The sequence below is a fragment of the Callospermophilus lateralis genome, chromosome 10 (assembly GCF_048772815.1).
Source record: "Callospermophilus lateralis isolate mCalLat2 chromosome 10, mCalLat2.hap1, whole genome shotgun sequence".
In the NCBI taxonomy this organism is placed as follows: Eukaryota; Metazoa; Chordata; class Mammalia; order Rodentia; family Sciuridae; genus Callospermophilus; species Callospermophilus lateralis.
In genome coordinates this window covers 42,618,321-42,642,067 of record NC_135314.1, presented here as the reverse complement: position 1 = coordinate 42,642,067, position 23,747 = coordinate 42,618,321, and the positions used below count along the sequence as shown (strand labels likewise).

Here is a 23,747-nt window from a genome sequence, read left to right as displayed (position 1 = left end):
AGTGTTTGAGACTATTGTAAAATTGATTTTGATGATGGTTGTACAATTCTGTAATATACTAAAAACCATGATCTATAGACTTTAAATGGGGGGAATTGCATGGTAAGTTACATCTTTCTTAATTTTTTTTGTTTCTTTGTGTGAGTTATATCTTAATAAATTTTTGCTTTTCTTCTTACAAGTTCAAATGCTCTTTACAAATAAGTATTAAAGTACCTCATCAGCCTTTTTTCTTTTCTTTTCTTTTCTTTTTAATGGATGGGGATCACTAAAGTGCAGAAGCTGAGATCAGGTACCTACTTCCAAAACTGGGCTCTTCCCACTATACCCAATATATGCTTTTGGGCAATGGCTGTACTGGGTGTGCTATGTCATTAACATAGACCAAACACCTTGTGTCTTGATGTCAGAATGTATTGAATAGCAATAAATTTACAGGCTACGCCACCCTTATCTGTGGCAGTTCACTGAATGCTTGTGGATCACCTGGTAGTCATAGCCAATGAATTTCTAATATCTATAACACTCAAGTCACATATCATACTTTACATAGTTATATATATGTATGCATATGTGTATATATATTGCATATATAGAGACATATATTACACATATATTACAGAAAAGCTATGAAAGGGTTAGGGCAGCTATAGGGGTTCAGGAGGCTGACCTGAGAGCAAAGGCAGAGAACAGATACAAATGTAAAAAGTCACTATAAGTGGTCAGGGGCTAGGGTTGTAGCTCAGAGGTAGAGCATTCGCCCAGCTTGTGTGAGGCTCTGGGTTCGATCCTCAATTACCACATGTAAGTAAAATAAAGATATTGTGTCCATCTATAACTAAAACATTTTTAAAAAGTCACTATGGATGGTCAAATAAGATTACCAACCAAAGGGCTTGTCCAGGGAGCAGAGCTGTCAAAGCACAGGAACTTATTCTGGAAGGACAGTAGTTTCACAGTGTCAGCTTGAGCTATCAGCTTGGAGTGGGACTTATATGGTTGTCACAGGCAAGAAAAAACATACTCTTCTAAAGCCTGAAAACAGAGATTCAGAGGTTTGTTGCTCTGGCAATTTTCCTGGGCAAGACTTATGATGAATGACCAGTGACAGGGTCAAGATGCCACCATGTTCATTCTTGGGGTGCTCCTCCTTTTACAGGTCTTGAGTGAGGGGTTTGTATCATTTGGTGTCTGGTGTGTTTAATAAACTCATGGTTTTAGTTTTTTCTTTTCTTCTTTTTGTTTTTACTGGGGATTTAACCCTGGGGCACTTTTCATCCCCAGCCTCTTTTTTTTTTTTTTTTTTTTTTTTTGGATACATGGTCTCATTAAGTTGCTTAGGACCTCACTAAATTGCTGAGACTGGCCTCAATCCTCCTGCCTCAGCCTCCTGAGTTGCCCCGCCATCTCCCAGCTGGGTCTGTTCCTCCAGATATGGGTTTGATATACCTATGCACCTATATGCTTCTGATTAACTTGATGTTCACAGATGGTCATTATTATTAGCGTGATAACTACTTAACAACTGTGCCTTAAGGGTGGTTGTTTTCTTGTAAAAACAAGGTGTAGTCATTTCCACTCAGCACTTAATCTGTAAATGGAGTAGTTAATGGCAAACTACTGCTTTACAAAATGGAATAACTCAGGTTTAGGCACAGCCTGAAAACGACTACCTAAGAGTAACCCAAAGGAGGTCAAGGTCTGCTCACCACATCGGCAAAATTAACTCTCCCACCTTGTGACACCATTATAGTCTACTTGGCTCTAGCACTTAAAATGATAGTTTGTAAATATTTGTGTTTTCCCTTATTAGACGACTGTTATTTTCAGAACAGAGATTTTGCTTAATTCCTGTGTATAAAGATTAGGTTTTTAAAAAAAGTTTATTCAGGAAGGAAAAACCAATTACTAAGGGCTACATTCAAAGTAAAGTAGGAAACTAGTGCATGGACTTCCGCCTCTTTCAATGAAGGCAAACACAAGACAGGAAAAAAGGCGGAAGAAAGGAATAAAGGGCGGGGTAAATGGTGACTCTCTCCTCCCAACTCACACCTTCAGTGTTCTCCTGGGAGAGTTTCAGAAGCGATTCAGATCTGGCTGGTGACATCACTGTGCCCCGAGGCTACAACCTCTGAGGCCTTGAGACACACTCATTTTCCCGCCCAACAGAGGCAGAGAGACTGGGGTGGAGCAGCACTAGAGGGCGGGGCCGACGTCACATCCGGTTCGGAACCAGCCACCCCTGAGCTGTGAGGGCCTGGCGTGGAGGGGCGGGGCCGAGAAAGCGCGCGTTCTTGAGAGGGAGGAGCCGGGTTAAGGAGTGCCGCGTCACGTCCGGCAGAGCTAGAGCCCGAGCGGAGGTGGTACGGAGCGTGTCGGCTCTGAGCGGCTCGGCAACCCGTGCGTCCTGCGAGGCTGCGGCGGAGCCTCTATCGAGAAGGCGCAAGAGGTTGGCAGCTTCGACTGAAGCCCAGCGAGCAGCGACGTCAGCTAGGAGTCATGAGCGACAGCGGCGAGCAGAATTACGGCGAGCGGGTACGTATAGGTGGTGTAGGGGGTGGCTCTGTGGTCCCAGCTTCTTGCATCTCTTTCTAGGCCCATCGGCCTCGGCCTGGAGTCGGAGGCGTATTAGGCCCCGAAGTCTGAAGCCAGGAGGGATAGGTGACAACGTTTAAAAAGCCTTTGTATATACGTGTCTTTGGTCGAAAAGGAAGCCACCAATGGGTTATGCGGTTTCGTTCCCAAGACGGCCGTTTTTTCCGTTATAAGGAGGGGGGAGAGATTAAAAATGGCCGCGGTGTCCCCTCGGTGTTGGGGGAGGGGAGCGGTATCCTATTTCGCCGTTGCTCCCTGCGAAGCCTCGCCGCAGCCATCTTGGGCTGGCGGTCCGGGCGCGCAGCCAGCGGCACAAAATGGCGGAGGAGCGGCGCTCCGAAGCTGGCAAGGCCTGCCGCGGGCCGCGCCTCAGAGAGCCGCGTGGGGCGCGGGGAGACGTTTTGAGGGCCTTTAGCCCAGTGTTTAGGTCAGCGAAGGCCTTTTTTTATGGCAGTGGAAGGAACAGTATCTAGGGTGTACTTGGCCTCGTTTAAGCTGGAAACAATCTGACATAAATGCTGGGCCCGTTAGTTTTGGGCGGATGGCGTGCGGGCTTTGTGTTTGGCCTAAAAGGAATGCCGCTCTTGTATCGAAGGGGCGTTCCGGAAAAAAACCGTCGTCGGTGTCCTAGTAAACGGAACCTTAAGCTCGCCAAGATTGTTTTATGGAGATTTTTTTTTCCCTGGGATTGTGAAGGAGAAATTGGCGGGCAACAATTTATGGCGCCGTTGTTTCCTTTGTTTTGGGACGTTCCGATCCCGAGAACCACCACGTGTTGGTACTCTTTGTTTACACCTCCTAAAGGTGGGCGTTGATTACGTTCCTAGATTAGGAGAATGAGATGGTTTCTAAGCTTAAACAGCATCGCTTAGCTGTGGGGCTTTGGATGTGAGATTCGGAAAGCACCGAATGGCGGTAAAGGAGGGGGGGCTTGCTAAAATGTTTGGAGCTTAAGGAAAACTTGTTGAAAGAAAGGTAATAAGTATTATAGAAATCATCTTTCGAGACTTACAGGAATAAGTTGAGCAGGCTTTTTTTGTTGGTTGGTTATGAGTTGGTATTTTTTTTTTAGTACACTTCGTTACTGTTAAATTTTTTTTCTTGTAAAGCTGCCTTAAAGTCTGAATACCATTGGTCAAGTAAATCCTATTTAAACATCTTATTAAACTCTTAACATTTAAAAGATTTTCTTAGGTGGTTTAGTAGAAAGTATTTTTAGAGAAGAACTGTATGACAGTGAACTTGAAACCAAATCTGATTAATTTGGTTTGAACTAATGAGACCTTGCTTATACATATAGACAAATAAATATTAGGTTTTTAGATTTTGATGTTTCCCCAAAACATTGTTGACTAACGTCATCAGGGCGTTTTTGTTTTAAAACTCTTCCTTGGGCTAAGAAAGTTTGATTTAAACCCACAAGTCGTCAGTGTGGCTTGTGACTATGTCTGGTTGCTGCCAACCAGAATACATTGTTTGGATATACTCTTGCTGGTGCTTGGCCTGAAGAGCAAATGATTTTAAAGTGTTAAGTTATTAACACCAATTACTGGATACTTTGTACTCTTCAGGGAGTACCAAATGATTTATTTCTGATGAGAGTTCCCACTTGAAAATATTTGAAGAAGTTAAATATAGCGTCCTCCTGAGGTGGGAAAAATTGTTCAAAGAACTAACTAGTAAATATATGGAGAAGGAAATGATTGAAGGAAGAAGTCAGTCCCAGTTTGAAACGGAACCGGCTCAAATGAAACTGTGCCTCCTAATTTGAAAGTTTTACTTTCTGGTGTTTCTCACAAACCCGAATGGGTATTTGATAGTGAAGAAAGGGGAGAAAAAGGTTGTGTTAATTGGTGCTTCTTTTACATAAGAGCCTTAGCTTTTTAAAATAGATTTTCTAAGTTTTGAAATTAAAAAAAATACTTCCACATTGTTGTATGTTTGTGTTTCCTTTCCAATTAGAACCTTTAAATGATTGGAAGCCTGGAACACATTTGGAGCGCCAAGATAAGCTTAGCAAAACTATAAAATTCAATGGCATAATATAAAAGTAATACTTGATTGTTCAAGCCCCAGTCAGCAGGCTTGTGTGTAGTATATACCTACTTGTGTGATGCAAAGCAATAGTGGTCAAGTCTGATTGACTAGCCTTTCCTTTTGGAAGTGAGAGCAGTGAAAAACATGTTGTTCAGGGTTAATCTTGGAGATATGTTCAGTATAAATGACATCTCTGAAGCCTGGGAGGAAAATGGCCTCATTTTTTCATTGACCTCTGGTTTTGGCTGTTAAACATTGTAAACTAATGTAAATAACACCAATCTCTTCAAATCAGCTGGAATCTTTTCTCTTTTTTGTCTCATCCAGCCACTCCTATGTTCAACACCCCAACCTCCCTAGTACTGTTTTTCCTCCACCCCCTTTAGACTTTAGAAGCTCTTCTTTTCCTAAAGATTTAAGGTTTGTGTTTGGAGTAAATTATTCTCCCATTTGGTCACAGATATTGAATAGGTGAATGTATTTACGCTTAGAACTGTGGATCAATGTATCCCATATCCCTACTTTACTGTGGAAATTTTTTTAATGCATCTCAAAAGTGGCTTTATAATGAAATCATGTGACCTCTGATCTGGCCAGACCATATGAAAAAGTAAAATCTTGTTTTCATCTCCAGATAAGTTTCTTCCAGAATTTCTTAAAAATGGCTTACATTTTCAAAAAGGCAAGCCTAACATTTACATCCCTTCATAATTCTGAATATAAGAACACTTGAGATGTTATTAAGTTTAGAGGTGTGAGTTTAAAATCTAGAAATGATCACAGTGTCATGTTTGCATGTTTGGTAGCAACACACTATAATATTCACCCCTCTTTGGGATTTTGGCTAGTTTGAAACTTTACATCAAGGATACAGAAACTAAGGAGTGTATTCTATTTGTAGACTGGGTATTTTAAGTTTTTGCCACACCAGTCTCTTTAATGTTTTGGCCCAACAAATAATTTGATGGAATATTAACTTTGTAGAAGCAATGTATTTGAGACAGCCACTTATTCTGTGAAGAGATGAATAGTTTGGATTCTATCCCATCACATTGCCTTTCAAATTCTACAGTTTTTCTGTTTAATCTTGGAATATATTTGTTCTTTATTTTTAACCTGTTGCTCTAAATTTTAATTTTCAAAACTGAAACATCTCCTGAAGACTCTTTAGTCTAAAGTCCTCACACCAAACTCCTTTTACTAAAGGTTTAATTAAGGGGTGGGGTTGTGACCTAGTGCATGTGAGACCCTGGGTTCAGTCCTCAGCACCACATAAAAACAAATAATATAAAGGTATTGTGTCCTAAAAAAAATTTTTTTAAAAAAAGATTGAATTAAAAATAAGTGTGAGGAAATAGTTTGCATTGTTTTGTATCACTGTGACTGGTTAGATATGTCTGTTGAAACCAGGTTGAAATCTTTTCCCTTGGTTTAAATAAGAATGTTTTTAATAGAGTGAATAATGTCTGGATCTAGAAGGTGGCATTTTCAAACTGAAATTACAAGTGATTTTACAAGGTAAGTACTGCTGGTTTTGTGAAAAGTGAAGAGGAATTCAGATGATGAGAGAAATTTTAATGGTATTTGCTTTGTTTATACAGCATTTCCCCTTTATTGAGACCCCAAACCTAAACATTAATGCTTTTATAGTTGTTCATATTTTACCCAAGACAAGGAGAGAACTACAGTTGTGTACATCTGAGCCTTAGAAATAATTTGTAAATGTTGGCAAGAGCTTATGCATAACTATTATTTTCTTACAAAGTATGGTAATTGATGTTCAGGAATTTTAAGTGTTTACCCAGGTTAGTATTCTGGGTATATCATAGAATTAGCTATCAATTTTTATTAGTTTAAACTGTAAGGCAAAAAAAAAAAAATCATCATAGCAAACTGTAGTCTTCAATGTCCCCAAAAATCTTTGCTTTGAATTGGGTTTTGGAGGTTAATTACTTTCAGATTGTTATTTTTGTCAGTCTAAATTGTCACATACTGCAGCTTGGATGAGGCTCTTTTGCATTAAAGTTTTTGTGCTTGTAGATAAAACAACAAAAAGCATACTTGTATTTGCTTGTGCTGAATGTACTTTAATGAATGTAAATTTAAGGGTTGTCTGTTTTTGCAAGAAATTTTCTAAAAGATTCAGGCAAGTCTTTATTTTTATTTTTTTAGCAAGATCCTAGATTTTCTTTGCCATTGCCCTTTCCAGTTATTAAAATATTGTAAAATATAACCTTGTCAGCTTGCTGAGTTTGTGCATGTGTAATGTTAAATGGACTCCAGTTTGTAGTCTCTAGAAACTTTGTAACAAATTGTATTGCTGATGGGACAAGTTTATTTTCTAAGTAGGGTCTCTTAACCAAATATATAACATAAGCCTAATTGTTTCTCTCCGGAGGCTTATAAAGTGGCCACTTGAACTTAGAAACTGAGTTGAAATAAGCATAATATTTTAGTCTGGTTTCTTAAAATATAGAAGGAGGAAAATTGGAAAGGGGTAATGAAATAAGAGCCAGGTGTCCCCGTGTTGTAAACAGTTGTGTTACCTAGATCTTTGGCCTCTGTTCCAGTATTTTCAGCATCTAAGCCCTGTATCTGTACATAATCTTTAGGAGGCCCTAAGGAAACCTGCTTGGGCATTCTGATTCCACGATTACATTTGTGTTACCAGCAAACATTTCCCATTACATTTTAGTGATGGATATTAAAAGAAAACCAATTAGTATGATTCCCTTAAATAAAAAGCTATTTAAGTCTTTTCCCAGATTAAATAAACAATAATTGACTATAAAACTAGACTGGAAATTGTTTTTACCTTTTTAGAAAATACTTCCCAGGATAGCCATGGTTGTCTTTATACCCAGATAGGTGTAAAGACTTACCTAATGATTTTTTTTTTAAGAACTTTTTTTCCGAAAGGAAAATATAGGAGAGGAAATAAATGGCATTAAATGAAAGATTATATGATAATGCAGAATGTTTCATGCAGGCAGTATTAGTATTTTGTTTACACTAATCTGCTAAGTTGAGTCTTTTAAATCATTATCTGTGGAGGTGAGCTATAGTTTTCTATATTGCCACCTTATAAAGTAGAATTTTGCTCCCTGTGATTTCCAAACTTTAATACTTTGTTCATCAAGGGGAAAACATTACCAGAAAAATCTTTGAAAATACTACTGTTGGACTCAGGTTTGCTCTTTTCCTTCATAGCTACTGGCATATAGTAGTAGGTTGACTTAATTTTTGCTGATTTTAGTTCTAAATTTAGTAATTACACCATTCATACTATAAAACTTCAATAGAGCAGCTTTCCCAGGGGTGGGTTGAACACTATAGTTCCAAATTGTCAGGTTCCCTGACATTGTCTAACAGTGCTCTTTAAAATATACAGTACAAAAATGTGTGACATAAGATGTTTCTTTATCCTATTTAGACAAGTCACAATATTGTAAACCTCTTCAACCCTGAGCCTTTGTCATCATTGTACAAATGAATTGTCCGTGCTTTCCTTTCTTGCACTTTTGTATTAATGTGTCACTTTTTGACTAGAGATGTGCTTTTGACACTTAAGATTTTCTCTTGATGAATACAATCTTAAGAAGTGTGAAATGTAATTAACAGTTCTAAAATGTTAAATGAACAGTAAATGTTCAGTGGCGCACTTCACATTCAACTTAAAACGCATGATAAGTCTATTTGGAGTAGACATGAGATTATCATATACTAGAAACAACAGAAAACTGTAGTTTCTGATTTTTGAACTGCATATTCTAGTTTTTTTTTTTTTTTTAATCCAAAAAGACAAGGGATTTTTTTTTTTCTAGTTTCAGTTTTGGCACTGGATTTTATCCCGGAGTTTTAAAATATTCTTCATCCTGTTCTTTTTCTATTAAGGTTAATGTTGAAGAAGGAAAATGCGGAAGTCGTCATTTGACAAGTTTTATAAATGAGTATTTGAAGCTCAGGAATAAGTGAAGCTGAAATTTGAAAAAATAAAAGAAAGAATGCATGCTAATTATCAGACCAGAAGTCCCACTTGTAGAATATTGAGCAATTTGTGTGAAGTGGGGAAGATGAAAGAAGTCAGAATTTGAAACGGAAGAATGAAGAAAAGAAATAAAAATGAAGTTAAGATAAGAAGTAATCTGGAATCAGAAAGCACTACGCTAAGTAATTACTAGTCTGTTTATGTGTCCCTGTATATTTTGCTAAACATGCATGCATTATTTGTTTAATAGAAGAAAATATATACAGGGTAACGAAGTGCCTTCCAAGGGAAACGTATAAATTAGGTAATTCTAATTTTAACTGCTTAGTCAAATGATTGAAATGCAATTCTTTAAAAATAACCCTTTGTAGTCAAATACCAGGCAGTGATAAGCTCTCCAGCATGGGTAACAGTTGGCCTCCTGTTGTCCCTTAGATTTTTCATCTAACTAAGCTTGTTCTGGGACATGAGTGAGTACCTTCCGAGTTGGAACTGCTGGTGGTATATGCCACCTCCATCCTCCCAACTCTTAATGCACTGACCTTTCTCCTTCAGTACTAAATAATATATGATTATAATGTTTTTCTGTTGGAAGTTTTCAAAAGAATGTCACCAGGATGGTTATGAAGCCAAACCCCCAAAATCCAAGCAAAGCATTGAACCAGGATAGTTAAATTTTGGAATGAAAGCATTAGTTTTTTCCCAAATGGTGTTAGTGGAAAGCTGCAACCATTTAGGCCCTAATATTCAGATGCATATGTGCCAAATAGGAACGATTCTTCAAATTTTGTTTAATGCTTGTTCCAGCCAAATGACTAAGGTTTCTGCTAAAATACAATTCCTTTCCTTGGAAGAGGTGGGTCATACAAGTGAAACAGGATAGCTAATTCAAAATGTAATAGTAGTAATAGGTGCTTTGTTCCATTTTCTGTTATCAATGTTTAGCTATTATATTATTAAAGACAGATTCTAAAATAGTTTTTTTCTAGACTGCTATCCCTATCACTTCCTGAGGAAACCAACTCAAAGTTCTGTCTTTTCTCTGTGTTTCATTGTAGCCAAGAAGAGTAAGATGATGGTGTGATGTTGTTGCCCCTGGTTGGATGGGACAAGTACACATATCAAAATAATTAGTAACCACCCAACAATTGTCTTCTACCCAATTTAGAATGCCAAGGGTATCATCTTAATACACTTTTCTTTTTTTGAGGGGGGGTAAACTGAAGGCAGCTTTAAAACTTTATCTCAGGTGTAGGTCTTAAAGCTCTTGGAGAAAGTAATTTACCCCTGAAACTTACAGGATCCATTTTTTGATAGTTGGGGCCTATTATCACAGTGTGAAAGTTGTACTTTTTATTTGTAAACAGAAGAGAAATATTCCCATTTATAAAGAGTTTTTGTATTCATTTTGCCTTAATTGTTGCTTTGTAAAACTTCTTGCTGTAAATAAACCAGTATAACGACATGAATAATGCTGATTTTGCACATAGCAGAGGTAAAAATTATGAATATTTCTGTTCAAGCCCTTGGGTTCTTTGATCAAGAGACCTGAAAGGTCTAGAGAAAAGGGCTTTTTAGCCACGTAATCTATCGGAACCAGTATGAAATTTAATTATGTGGCCCAAACTGGAAAGACTTAAGGTAAAAATGTTGATGCTGAATGCTGGTGGATCGTCATATCCATTCCTTCTTGGCCAAGTCATCTTTGGGTATTAGGGTGGCTCCTCCCTGGGCCATTGGGGAGACAAGGGAAGTTACAGGCCTTTGTCCTGGGACAGCAGTATAGGGAAGATAAAAATAATCAGGAATGTTGATAAATGTTAGGGATGGATAGAAACATGGTTCAAGGAGGGCGGGGGGATCAAATAGAAAGCTTATAACTTCTGAAATTGAGTCAGACTAATGTAGCATCATACTCAAGTGTACTTTGATTTTAAGTTAATGAGTGGGTGCCCAACTCCAGACTTATTCAATAGATTCCAGGCTAGGGCCCTGTATTTTGAAATATTAAAGAGGTTTAGTGGATACCTCTGTTTATGAGCTCTTGTTCTAATATACTGCATCTAGTTTTTTGAATAATATAGGGATTGGATGGTTATTTCTGCTTTTATCATCTCTTTCAAATTCTGAGATTATCACTGTTCTCAATAGGGAGATGTCATGATATTTTGTTGGAAGGCTTATTTTTTAAATTATTATTTTTTAATTTGTATTCCTTGTAGGTTGTATATTAATGTATGGCTAAGAGCCAATCAATAAGAACCAGGATTCTCTGAGCATTTTTCAGGGAATTTTTGGCTTTATTGTGTTGATGCTAAAGGCATGTGTCCTTAGCAGTTCTTTTTGGTAGGGTTTTAATGTATTGACACCTATAACTTTGTCTGCCCTGGGTGTGGAATTTGAAGTATCCTGTGTAGGGGCTTTTCCCCAACTGGTTTTATAGATTTGCCTATGTATTAAGACTTAATTTATGCTTTGGATTTGGCTAATCTTTTAGGTCTCATTTCTTTTAAGCAAACTAAATTCCTTACATATATCTTCCCAACCAGCTAAGTGGCAGCATCACTGTAGAAGGCTTTAATATTTCCAAGAAAATATCCCTCATAGGAAAGAAAATAGAGGTACTATTTAGGTGTTAACCAGATGGCACTAGACAGGGTATTCCCCTTATTCTTGGTATAAGAAATTATTATGAAATTTTGCATAGCCTGTTAGATTCTGAGGCTGAGTGAATTCTGATTTTATAAATACACTGTTGTCTGGCTCTTGGTCTGCTCTGATTTCATGAATAAACCTCAGTAAGACTTATTTCCTAGACTAGTCCTTGTGAGACAGACTAAAGCATCTCAGCTTGGAATAAAGCTTTTCTGTTGATTGAAGCCAAGAAATTTGTGAAAAGGGTTCTTGCCTCTCTATACCTGATCTTCCTTTATATTCAAGTTCCAGTGTTAAAAATTTTTTAGCTATAACATTAGAGATTTTAACTGTTAACTATAAGGCATTGGTGTTCTGCTCTCCTTCATGAGCAAGTAGTTCTATTTGGTTTCTATTAAAAGCTTATAATTATTCCATTAAGTTATATTTCTAGCACTGGAATAGAAACATTTAGATAACTTGTTCCTCATTCATCTTCTCTTCTAGATTAGCTTTTGCTTGTAGTGAAGATGGTAAAATTTGCACTCACATTTTTGAGGCGTATTGAGAGTAAAGTGTCTTTCTAAATGTTTATTGGAACATTGAATAGAGAAATTTAAGGGCTTGTAAATTGGGGTTTCCAGTGTAGCAATACATCTTTAAACCATTCCTTCCATTGAGGGTATCTATATTTCTCAACAATCTGAGGTTCTTTTTTCTTGTCTTTGCAGTCATTTATTGAAGAGGAGGATTGGTAGACAGGAAAGCCTATCTGTTTGGTGCTATCTACACCCCTTGCCCCCCTGGTCCCCCCCTCCCCCAAGGCATCATAGAAAGGATCTTCTGAGTGTTTTCCCCTATCCTGTAAAAAAAAGTTTGTATTCTAAAAGGTTTTTAAACTGTAATTAAAGCCTTTTAGAGATGCCAGAATATTCTGAAGTTTGGCAGAGGGGCGATCTCTTGTGATAACTTATATTTGGATTCAGACTTTACAGTGACTTAATACTGTAAAATTGCTTCATTTTCAACCTGGCCATTTGTGCTGTGTCTCAGGTAGAGTTTCATTTTGGATTTCTATGTCTTAAGTTGGAAAAACTACAATAAATGCTGTCTTGCTTGGTGAGAGCTTAGTTATCAAAGACTTGGAGTCTCTTCTTGGTACCATTTGCAGAACTTTTCCCTAATTCTGTTACTTGCTATATTGCACATGCCTTTTCTGCTGTAGTGTCCTTAACTCATTGAATTAAATATCCTATTGAGACATTATCCTTTGCTGGTTTCTTTTTGATATCTTTTTTGTACTACTCGCCTGCCAGCTACTTGAATTTTGATTGAGAAAGCTCAGAGTACACAGATTTCTAGACTTCAGTTTTTGCTTGTAGTTCTTGATCACCTTTCCTTCCTGGACCCTAGATTAGTAGTTGATGATTTAATCTGTCTTGGTTTTAATATTATTTTTTATATAACATTTCTAGTTTACTTATTCTCAGTTTCTTACAAGTTTACCCTGTCCTGTCTCCATGTAGCTGAGAAATCTAGGTCTTAACAGACCATTGCCTTTCTACTATAGCTCCATCTGATTACATTGAATTTCTTAGGAGCCTCCCATCATTAGATGAACCTACGGTCTTAAAGAATTTAATGTCTGTGTGGCTGGTTCTTGCTTTCCACTAGGTTTCCACCTTTAGGACTTAAATGGAATCATTGTCCTTGTCTCTTTCCGCATTCAACAATAAATACAACTCTTGAAAATTTGAAGTCTTATGAAAACTATCAAAAGCATTCTAAAAGTTAAGTTTTGCAATTTTTGTAGGGTTTTTAAATTGATTGTAACTTAACTTATAAGTTATGGATTTCATAGTTAATAAGATTCTTTCTCACCCTGGTCTTTATGGAGTAACATTCCCAAAATACAATCCTTGGACAGTTCCCTTAACCACCCTTTCTTCAGGGAGTGGGATCAGGTAACTCTTATCCCTGCTCCAGAAAGGTGGAAGAAAGGACAAATTAATTGACTTATGTCAGTTGGAGGAATGAAACTATTATACCAGGTATATGCAATTCTTGCCCTTACCTATGTTTTCTTATCTTTGGAAGAGGATTGCTCTCCCTCACCATTTACCTCACAGCAGCTTGTTTGTTTTTGAAGTTGCCCAGAAAGTATACAAATTAAACTTTTGACATCTACGTGTAGGAATCCCGTTCTGCTTCCAGAAGTGGAAGTGCTCACGGATCGGGGAAATCTGCAAGGCATACCCCTGCAAGGTCTCGCTCCAAGGAAGATTCCAGGCGTTCCAGATCAAAGTCCAGGTCCAGATCTGAATCTAGGTAAGAAAGACAATCTTGAGATTTTCTTCTGTTTCTCTTAGCTCTGAAATTGGTGTGTGCTTTGTTATACTAGGAAGATAGAGAGGGTTAGATCTTTTGTTGGCTTATTTAATATTGGTACTAGAAACAAACCTAAGTTGTGGAAGAGACTTGAAGTGGTTAAGAGCCTGGGCTTTTGGAGTCAGGGTTCAAATCTTACCTCTATTTTTGCTGGCTTGGGCAGATTACTTAACTTAACCTTTTCAACTTTAGCTTATTATCTATAAAAGGCAAGTTATATTAGTTTTTGAAGTTGTGAGGATTCACTATAAGCAAACTGTTCGTTAGTTTGGCAAATATTAAAACATTAGTTTTCATTAATTGCAGTTCTTTTAAATAGGTGTAGTCCGGTGTGGATTAAAAAACTTACCACAGTGTTGCAGGGGTTTGGGAGCTTTTTTGTGTGTGTGTTAAGAGAAGGCTGTGCATCCTGCTGTGCTTGGAACAGTCGCAGGTTATTAATGCCTCTTCAGGCATAATTAACAGCACCTCTTCTCTCAAATGTATCCTGGATCATGTGGTAATGCTAGTCTAGAGCCACTTATTGATCTTTTCAAAAATAAAACTACTGGTGAAAAAACTGCCTGTGGTGGTGATTTTATAATTGTGTTAAAATGAATAGTGGGAGACAGAAATAGAGTGGTATTAAAAGCAAAAGTTGTGCATAAACTAAGCTAGTAAAGTGCTGCATGCCTTGATTTTTCAGAAGATGAGTATAAATTTGATTTCACCTTTTGTTAATTTGAAGAAATGTTGGTATAGCTTGTGGTTTTGAAAATACTTCTAGCAAAGTTGAAATGAGTAGAAAGAAGAAAAAATGGACTCCGCTTAAATTGGTGATCATGTTAACATATCTAGATTGTATCCCTCTTTGGGAATTTAACCTCTAGTAAGAAAAGCATTGAAACTCATATCTATTTCAGTTATTTATTATAACCTTTAGGCCTTTGTCTTAACAGGTCTAGATCCAGAAGAAGCTCTCGGAGGCATTATACAAGGTCCCGGTCCCGGTCCCGCTCCCATAGACGTTCCCGTAGCAGGTCTTACAGTAGAGATTATCGCAGACGACACAGCCACAGTCATTCTCCCATGTCTACTCGAAGGCGCCATGTTGGCAATCGGGTAAGATGAAAAACTTTTTTAAGCAGTACTGCCTAAATTTAATCCCATCTCATTCCCTCCCCCAACCTAGAACTGGCCTGTGACACCTGCCTATTATAATCCCAGTGACTTTGTGATGAGGCTGAAGGATCCCCTGGTTTAAGGCCAACTTGTCTCAATAAAAAGAAGTACTCTAGTAAAAGTACTCTTGGGTTCAGTCCCCAATACCTTACCCCTGCCCAATAAAAAACTAACATGGACAGTGGAGCTATTAGTAGTATAACATACAGCTTGATACTAATGTTACTCATAATTCTGGGGCGTAGTTTATAAATTTTAAAAGGTGTTCTAAGTTTTTTCATTTGATTTTTAAACTTATTTTTGGTATAAGGAGTTTGTTTTAAAGTGGAATGTAGTTTCCCTAGTCAATTGTGATATATAAAAGTGAAACCTGGTAACTTTATTGTGGAAACTGGAAAGTTAGTAATATGGTCTTTTTGTTGTATCAATGCAGACTGCTTAATACATGTTAAAAATGGTTTGGTATACATCCTCTTGGGTTGCATTTATTTGCTGATTTTTTCAGAAAATTAATTAATATCCAGAAAATACTACATGGAAAGTCTGGACATAATGGTAACTTTCCACTCCATCACTAGTATGATGAAATCAGGTGCTGTGCTGTTTCCTAGGCAAGGCGTGAGCCGTCCCTTTGTACAGCATGTTTACACTGCATATGCTACCCCCACCATTACTCAGCTATCTGAAAGCAGCTGAGACCATATTCATATAATTACTGTTAGTGTCTGTTTTGTAAGTCAAGTTTTTTCATAGGTATATAACCAAATTGTTTAAGGTATAATAGTAGAAAAGTCTGTTTTAGTACAGGTATAATTTTAAAAAAAACTTTTTAAGTTGAACACAAAACTTTATTTTTTTTGTGGTGTTGAGGATTGAGCCCAGTGCTTAACACTTGTGAGGCAAGCACTCTACCACTGAGCCACAAACCACCCCTACAGTTGTAATTTTTACCTACCAATGAATGAGGGCTGACTTCTAATTTTTTTTTAGTGCCATTTTTTCATCATGACATTTACATTTAAATAGGCAATTAAGAAATATAGTGGTGTTTTTTGATACTGTTTTTGGTGCTGGGAATTGAGCCCCAGCCCTTGTAGTGATGCTTTAAAGTATACAAGAAGGTTATGTGCAAACAGTTTTTCATCGTAGGAGCAATATGTGCTAGCAATTTGAACATCCAACTTTAGTATCTGGGCAGGACCAATAGAAATAATGCCTATGGACAAAGTGATAACTATAGCATTGGGTATGTGTGTTCTTGTGAAAGCTTGAATTTTTTTATTTTCTTGGTTTTTGTTACAGAGAATTAAATCCAGGTTGCATTACCTCTAAGTTACAGCCCTGGTTTTTTTTTCTTTTTTCCTCCCTTTTGAAACAGGGTCTCAACAAGTTCTTCTGTGGTCTTTGTGCCCATTCTTTAAAATATTTGCAGTGCTTTGTAATTTTTAAATGATATTTGGTCTAATTATATATCTTATGGGTTCCTTCACATTATTTCTCTCTAAACAGGTTTTCAAAACAGGTTTTCAAAGTTTAATACCCTTTTTTCTATTTCTAGGCAAATCCTGACCCCAACTGTTGTCTTGGAGTATTTGGGTTGAGCTTATATACCACAGAAAGAGATCTGAGAGAAGTATTCTCTAAATATGGCCCCATTGCTGATGTGTCTATTGTATATGACCAGCAGTCTAGGCGTTCAAGAGGATTTGCCTTTGTGTATTTTGAAAATGTAGATGATGCCAAGGAAGTAAGTAAACATTTACCTTTGTATTTAAAAAAAAAAAAAAAAAGGATTTCTGTTTTTTTTTTTTTAACTCCCAAGTACTAATGGACAAGTGCTTAGACAAGGACAGTTTTTGCTATTTATGGTATAAATAGGAGATAAGTAACTACAGTTTTAGGTAAATCCTTCTAGCCTCAGATATCAAATTATACCTTGAATTCTTTTTTCAACCTTGCATTGTGGGGAAATTTCAAATCCATGTGGATTAACAGAAAAATGATTTAAGACATTTGGTTCTATCACCTAGTTTGAATAGTTCTCAGCTATGGCTAGCTGTGCTGCAAATCTGTTCTTTCCATATAATTTTGAGATGATTGCAACATGTCACTGTAATTTCTGTAAATGCATATTACTGTTTTGGCATGTATAAGTAAAATATAGGAATATTAATAATTCTGGGATTTAGAATATCAGTGTTTACATTGAGCTGTTTTCTAAGGTGGAAAATAATCTGAAACGATGGTTATAACAATGTTTTAATTTTTAAAAATATTGGCAAGTGAATGATTTATTTGGATTTTGATTTGACTTGAGGCAGGATGTAGTGGAACTTTCATGTGTGAAATTCAAATAGCATTTGCATTTCAGACTTTAGATTAAAAGGTGTGGTAGCTGTGACATCATCTTAAGGGGGAAGGAACAAGAAAATCAGAAGCAATACAAGTACCTACTGGTTAAATGTTTTTTATTGTTTTAGTTGTAGGTGCTAAAAGTTACACAATTTGGCCCAAGCTCACTGACAGTGTAGTAGGCTTCTGAATTTTCTGATTCACTTGCTACAGCTATATGAACACTGTCTTGAAAATCTGTGCTAAATATAAAGTAGTAACATCGGAACTAGAAACTTAAATTCTGTTCAGGTTAAAGGCTGTTTCCTCAAATTATCAAACTTCCAAGACTTTGAAATGGGGTATTTTTGTTTTTAAATGCAGAGTTTTTCAGTTGGTGTATACTGTGGATAGGAGGATATGTGAATAAAACTTTGTAAAATCATAGGATCTCGGTTCTGCTTTTACAACCAAAAACATCCATATGTAAAGGAAAGTGGCACTGTGTTCAATCATTTATGGATTTCATTTGTTAAGTTTTATTATTCCTAGCCACTTAGATTGTTAGTTTATGGATCATTAGGCGTCAGGCAACTGGCCATATTTGGCTCTCAGATACTATGTAGTTTATCAACCATGCATCACTTTAGAGCTAGAAATATTGTTAAATTGTAAAAGTTTCTACGACCAGCTTTCCCAAATGAAATGACTCATTTTTAAGTTTAAGATTTCATGTTCTAGCCTATGTTAAATGTTTGATGACACTAACTGAAAGCGTCCACTAGGTTATTATTTTTAAAGCTATAGGATAATTTAGTATTTTTGTCTAAAATGCATACACCAATTTATTTATCTTTATCTTTTGAAGGCTAAAGAACGTGCCAATGGAATGGAGCTTGATGGACGTAGAATCAGAGTTGATTTCTCTATAACAAAAAGACCACATACCCCAACACCAGGAATTTACATGGGGAGACCAACCTAGTAAGTTTACTTTGTAGGTTTTCTTTGAAGATAAAGTGATTGACAGTGAAGTTTGTTAATTTCTTCCTGAAAACACTTGAGATGAAGTGACACCTACATAAAATCCTGTGACCTTGTAAATAATTTTTCTTATCTCTTAACAAGCTAAAACTAGGTAGATTGTATGTGATGGAAACATTCTATTTGTGTCACAAATTTTGTTTGCCATCTTTGAATCATTTCCTATAATAGGAATCTCAAACCGTTGTAGATAAAATCAATTTTATGTTCTTTGCAGAATATAATGCATGGGCTTTAGTTACTGCACTGAAGTATAAAATACTTCTTATCATGACTCCCCATCTGTGTACCATATTGACAGAAAACTGAGAATTATGACTATGTTCCATGGTTGCCATATTCTCTTGACCAGCTAAACCTTAGCCTACTCAGAAAAATAAAATCTTATTTTTCCTTATAAAGTATTTTTTAGTTGTAGATGGACACACAATACCTTTATTTTGTTCATTTTTTTATGTGATGCTAAGGATCAAACCCAGTGCCTCACAAATACCAGGCAAGCGCTCTACCACTGAGCCATAACTCCAGTCCAATGAGTTGGCTTAATAAATGAGTGATTAGGACCTGTGAGCCTCCTTAACCAAAAGAGGTGAAATATTGTTACAAGGGATGAGAAAAGGGAAAGTCAGGCAGATATTGGTGAGGATTATAATAAAATTCATTTCCAGTTAAAATATCAGAGAAGACCTACATATTGTAGGTATCACTATTTTTGTACAGGAGAAAAAGATCCAGTTGTGTACGTAGATCTTGACTAAAAAACCCAGAACACTGCATAGTATTTTGCTATATATGTGTACTGATTTTTAATAGCATAAGTCTTATCTGGGAAGATAGAAAAGACTACTTGAATTTTTTAAAAGGTGTATTATTCACAGTGGCAGCTCACGCCGTCGGGATTATTATGACAGAGGATATGATCGAGGCTATGATGATCGGGACTACTATAGCAGATCATACAGGTATGTTATATGGAAGGCCATTACCCTTCTGAGTCTCAGTTGTAAGGTATTATTTAAAGCAACACAAAGCATAGTTTTTAGTGAAGGCTTTACTGTTGGGGCCGTATCTCAGTGTCAGAGCGCTTGCGAGCTCAAGGTCTTGATTTTGACCTCAGTGCCAAAAAGAAATGGAGTTTAAATCAAATTTTAGGATTATGTGTCTTTAATTTGGTATCTGTATTTGCATTTTTGTTGAATGATTATTCTAAAATATTAAAGGGAGCTTTACCAAAAGTTAATAAATAATAAATAAAATAATAATAATTTTATTTTAAACATTGTGTATGAATCAGCTGAATTCCCTGAAAGTTGGCATGTGTTTTCATTTTGGCAGTGGTTGGGTAGTTTAGCTATCAAGTAAAAATGTAAATTTATGTGATGATTAGATATGGACTATAACAGTTAACCTTGATGGGTTTGTTGTGGCTTTGAGGTATGGATATCTTTTTGCATGGTACTTTGATAAATTTTAAGAAATTGGAAGTTGTCCTAGCCAGATTCATTTGCACATTCCTGTAATCCCAGTGATTCAGAAGATGGCAGAGTTCACAGATTGAGGCCTGTCTTGGGATTTAGCTCAGTGGTAAAGTATCCCTGAGTTCAATCCCCACTACCCAAAAAAGAAAAATCGATGAAATTGTTCATATATCGCTGTCTGTAGGAGTGAGTTTATTAAGTATGCTTTTGACATTGCCAACATTTAACCCACACAAACTCAAAAAATATTTGTTCTTTCTAAGCAAGAAATATATTAAATAACACTTAAGATTATAGTCTTCATTTTTCATTCACTTGGTAGCATTTACTTGGAAATGTTCTGTAGTGTTAATACTCATTTTAGCCACCAGAGAGAGCACTGTGCAATTTTCTAAAAAGGATGGCAAAATTGACTATTATACAAAACTAGTATTCACTGGGCACAGTGCCAAACACCTGTAATCCCTCGTGACTCAGAAGACTGAGGCAGAATTTCAAATTTCAAGGCCAGCCAGGAGAACTTAGCAAGAACTTCACTCAAAAAGTAAAAAGAGCTAGGAATATAGCTCACAGTGACTTCTGGATTCTATTTCCAGTATTGTGCCCCCACCCCCAACTAGTTTCACTCAAGATTCATGAGTTTTTTTGTGGGGTACTGGGGATTGTGGAGCCATACCTGACCCCAAACACACTTTTTTCTTTTTTGGGAGGGAGAGGATTCCCTCCTAAGTTGCTGGGGCTGGCCTTATAAATTTGCCATCATGCCCCAGCCCCTTGAAACACTGAGATTAGAGGTGTGAACTGCTACACTTCGTTTTCGTTTATCTTAACAAAACTAAATGTTGTTTTTCTGTCTTCACAGAGGAGGAGGTGGAGGAGGAGGTGGATGGAGAGCTGCTCAAGATAGGGATCAGATTTACAGGTGTGTCAGGAGAGATTTTAAATCTGGACAAAAACAGAAAACATTAAAGATGTTTGCTATATAGATAGTGATATATAGGTAGTTTTAAGTGGCATCACAAAATTGGATTTCTTTTAGTTTATTAAAATACTCTTTAAATAACAATAAAAGGGCTTTGTAGTGTTCATAAAAGTTAATTTGACTTATAATAAGTAATTGATGGTGTCATTTCATAAGTAATGAGGGAAGCAACTAAGTCATGGATATGGATGCAGATTTGTAGTCATTTGCTTATGACTGCTGTGTTCTTGTACTCTTAATTTCTCAGTTTTCTTTTTTAAATAAGTACAACCTACTTGAAACACTAGTAAATTTTGTTTATGGTGTTATTCCATAAAAGTAATTAATGGTAAGGGATTTTTATAACATTATATTCAAAACTAAGCACATTGTTTATTGATGGAAATTAGCAAGGAGTATTTGACCTGATACTTTTTAGGAGATGCTTATTCTAGTACACTAGGGCCCAGTATTGTGTTCATTCTGAAAATTTTAGCCTTTAAAGGCTAACTAATGAAAAAAATTAAAGGTTTGTAAGGTCCTTCTAGTTTTTGTCATATAATCGTAATTTGTAGAGACTTAGACAACCTTGACATTTGTTTACAGAAGGCGGTCACCTTCTCCTTACTACAGTCGTGGAGGATACAGGTCACGTTCCAGATCTCGATCCTACTCACCTCGTAAGTTTTTTATCTTTGATTTTAATATTATGACTTGTTCTGACTTGGCATCTACAGCTAGTTGAGTGATCTTTTTGCAAATAATGGGTTGATCCACGTATTATCATTGTATATCTATTATATCCACGTTAGGATCCATTTATTTGTTAAACAAGCCTAACATAATCTGTCACCATTTTGTTTTTTCTACTTTGGGAACTATTACAAATTTTGGACAACTGGAATTGGGTCCTTTATATGTTCTTGCATCTGCTTTTTTGCTTTCCACATTTTTTTATTGGTACCTCATTGCTGTGCCTAATGATGGGATTCATTGTTACATGGTCATGTATGCAGTATGACAACATAAGTTGGCCAGTATCATTCCCCAACATTTATCCCTTCCCTCCCAGTTCGGGTTTTTAGGCTCTTATCTCTCATACTTAGTATTTAACATCGGTTATCTCATTTCTATTTTTTGTACACACAAGTCTGTTATTCCCACAAAAGGAATCTGCTAGAAATTTCCTAATCGTAGAATAGTCTAATAAAGTTCTTAGCATTCAAATAAGCTTGATAATACTGCTCCCTTAGCATTAAAGCTTGTTTATTTTTCATTTTCTTTCCAGGTCGCTATTAAAGCATGAAGTTGAAGACTTTCTGAAACCTGCCATAGAGCTGGGATATTGTTTGTGGACAATATTTTTTATTGTCTCATGTTTAAAAAGTGAACAGTGCCTAGTGAAGTTAGGTGACTTTTACACCTTTTATGATGACTACTTTTGGTGGAGTTGAAATGCTGTTTTCATTCTGCATTTGTGTAGTTCGGTGCTTTGTTCAAAGTTAAGTGTTTTCAGAAAAGTATGTTTTGCATGTATTTTTTTACAGTCCAAATTTTGACTGCTGAGAAGTTTCTATTGTACAAAACTTCATTTAAAAGGTTTTTCTACTGAATCCAGGGTATTCTGAAGATCGAAGCCTGTGTGTAAAATGCTACCAAATGGCAAAAAGCAACAATAAACAATTTGATTTTTACTTTTCTTTCTAACATATCAGTGCTTAGAACTATTCCAATTTGTCAGTAGTAAATTTAAAGACAAAACTGCCCATTTTACTCCAATCCATGAAACATAAACCATATTTAATATACTTGCAAATAAATGTTAAAAGTATGCTCTGTAACTCTGTACTGCTAGTATTAGAACTAAAAATCTTTCAATACAGCAAGCGCTTAATGCTTATAAATGTGGATTTGTCAGCCTTTATGTAATCTGTATCATAGCAGAGGAATAAGAACAGTTACACATTGTATCCCTTAAGGCTGTTTCTTAAAAAGCTGTTAAAAGGGGATAATGGTATTTCAACTAGTTATCAGCAAGTAACAATACATTCCACCACAAATGTACTCTTGTTCTAGTTTTTAGACTATATGAGAAAACTGGGTGCTTCAGAATGTGGGGTAAGAGAAAGGAACACTACACCTGTGTCATGGATGAACTGAAGACATTGCCTGTTCATTTTTTAAATATTTTCAGGTCCTTTGCTTACCAAAGGAGGCCCAATTTCACTCAAATGTTTTGAGAACTGTGTTAAATAAATGCAAATGAAGAGACAAAAATATTGGTGCAACTCAGTTTACAAAGAAGTGTTGGTTTTCTTTTGATCTTATGGTAATTAGGTTAGTTGTTTAGGCCCTGATGCAGTATGCTTCTTGGGCTGAGATTTATACTTTGTTTTTTTTGTTGCTTTAACATTGTGTTCCTCAGAAGTACATTTAGAGTGCATAAGTAGATTTGGGGGTGAAGTTATATAACTTTACCACCCTCCACACACATCCTGAGGGTTACCTAGAATACCTTGGTATCAGTTCTTTTACATTTATTCTTACAACCAATTCTGAGAATGTCATAGGTAATGGTGTTATGCTACTGGCTTTTATAGCACTTAGATATAATTCAGTATGTCCCAGCTATTTTTATGTGTTTTGCATTAATTTCACTTAACAATCATGATGTAAAGTAACACAGATCAAAAGGCTGCTAAGGTGGCATTTGGGCCTAGGTGGTCTCAATCCAGCTCTTCTTTTTTTTTGTTTTTTGTTGTTGGTAGGACAAGAAGAAATTACCCAGCCTATTAATTGGCCTAGGATATACAGCATCCTTGGGAAAAACCATGTCTCATTGATGTATCCTATAAAAGTATTTGGGGTTGATCTGATAATAATTACAAGTCCCATATATACCATCTGTTTTTAAGATGGATTTTCACTCCTATCTTCCAACTTTGTTCTTGGCTCTGTCGCATGGAAGGGTTCATTTTTGGTTTTTGTACTGAAGAGCCCAGGAGCACTGTACTATGGCCCTTAAGTTTTATGGCAGGGTCTCACTAAGTTACTGAAACTGCCTTCAGTCTTAACTGAGATTATAAGCATGCTCCACCACACTCAGAGGTTCACGTTTTCTCTTAATATT

General features: G+C 36.5%; 1 protein-coding gene across 2 annotated transcripts; it reads left to right on the top strand.

The window, feature by feature from the left end:
* The first annotated feature begins 2,338 nt into the window (after positions 1-2,338).
* On the top strand, positions 2,339-22,316 carry Tra2b (transformer 2 beta homolog). Of its 2 annotated transcripts, none has more exons than XM_077110446.1 (9): positions 2,339-2,535; positions 13,449-13,582; positions 14,581-14,743; positions 16,362-16,550; positions 18,003-18,118; positions 19,057-19,140; positions 20,519-20,578; positions 21,227-21,297; positions 21,906-22,316. In XM_077110446.1, the coding sequence occupies exons 1-9, from the start codon at positions 2,500-2,502 to the stop codon at positions 21,914-21,916; spliced, it is 864 nt and encodes a 287-aa protein (XP_076966561.1). In that variant the 5' UTR covers positions 2,339-2,499; the 3' UTR covers positions 21,917-22,316. The 2 variants fall into 2 exon arrangements, with proteins under 2 accessions (XP_076966561.1, XP_076724908.1); XM_076868793.1 differs by having other exon boundaries at positions 21,224-21,297.
* The last annotated feature ends 1,431 nt before the right edge of the window (positions 22,317-23,747 follow it).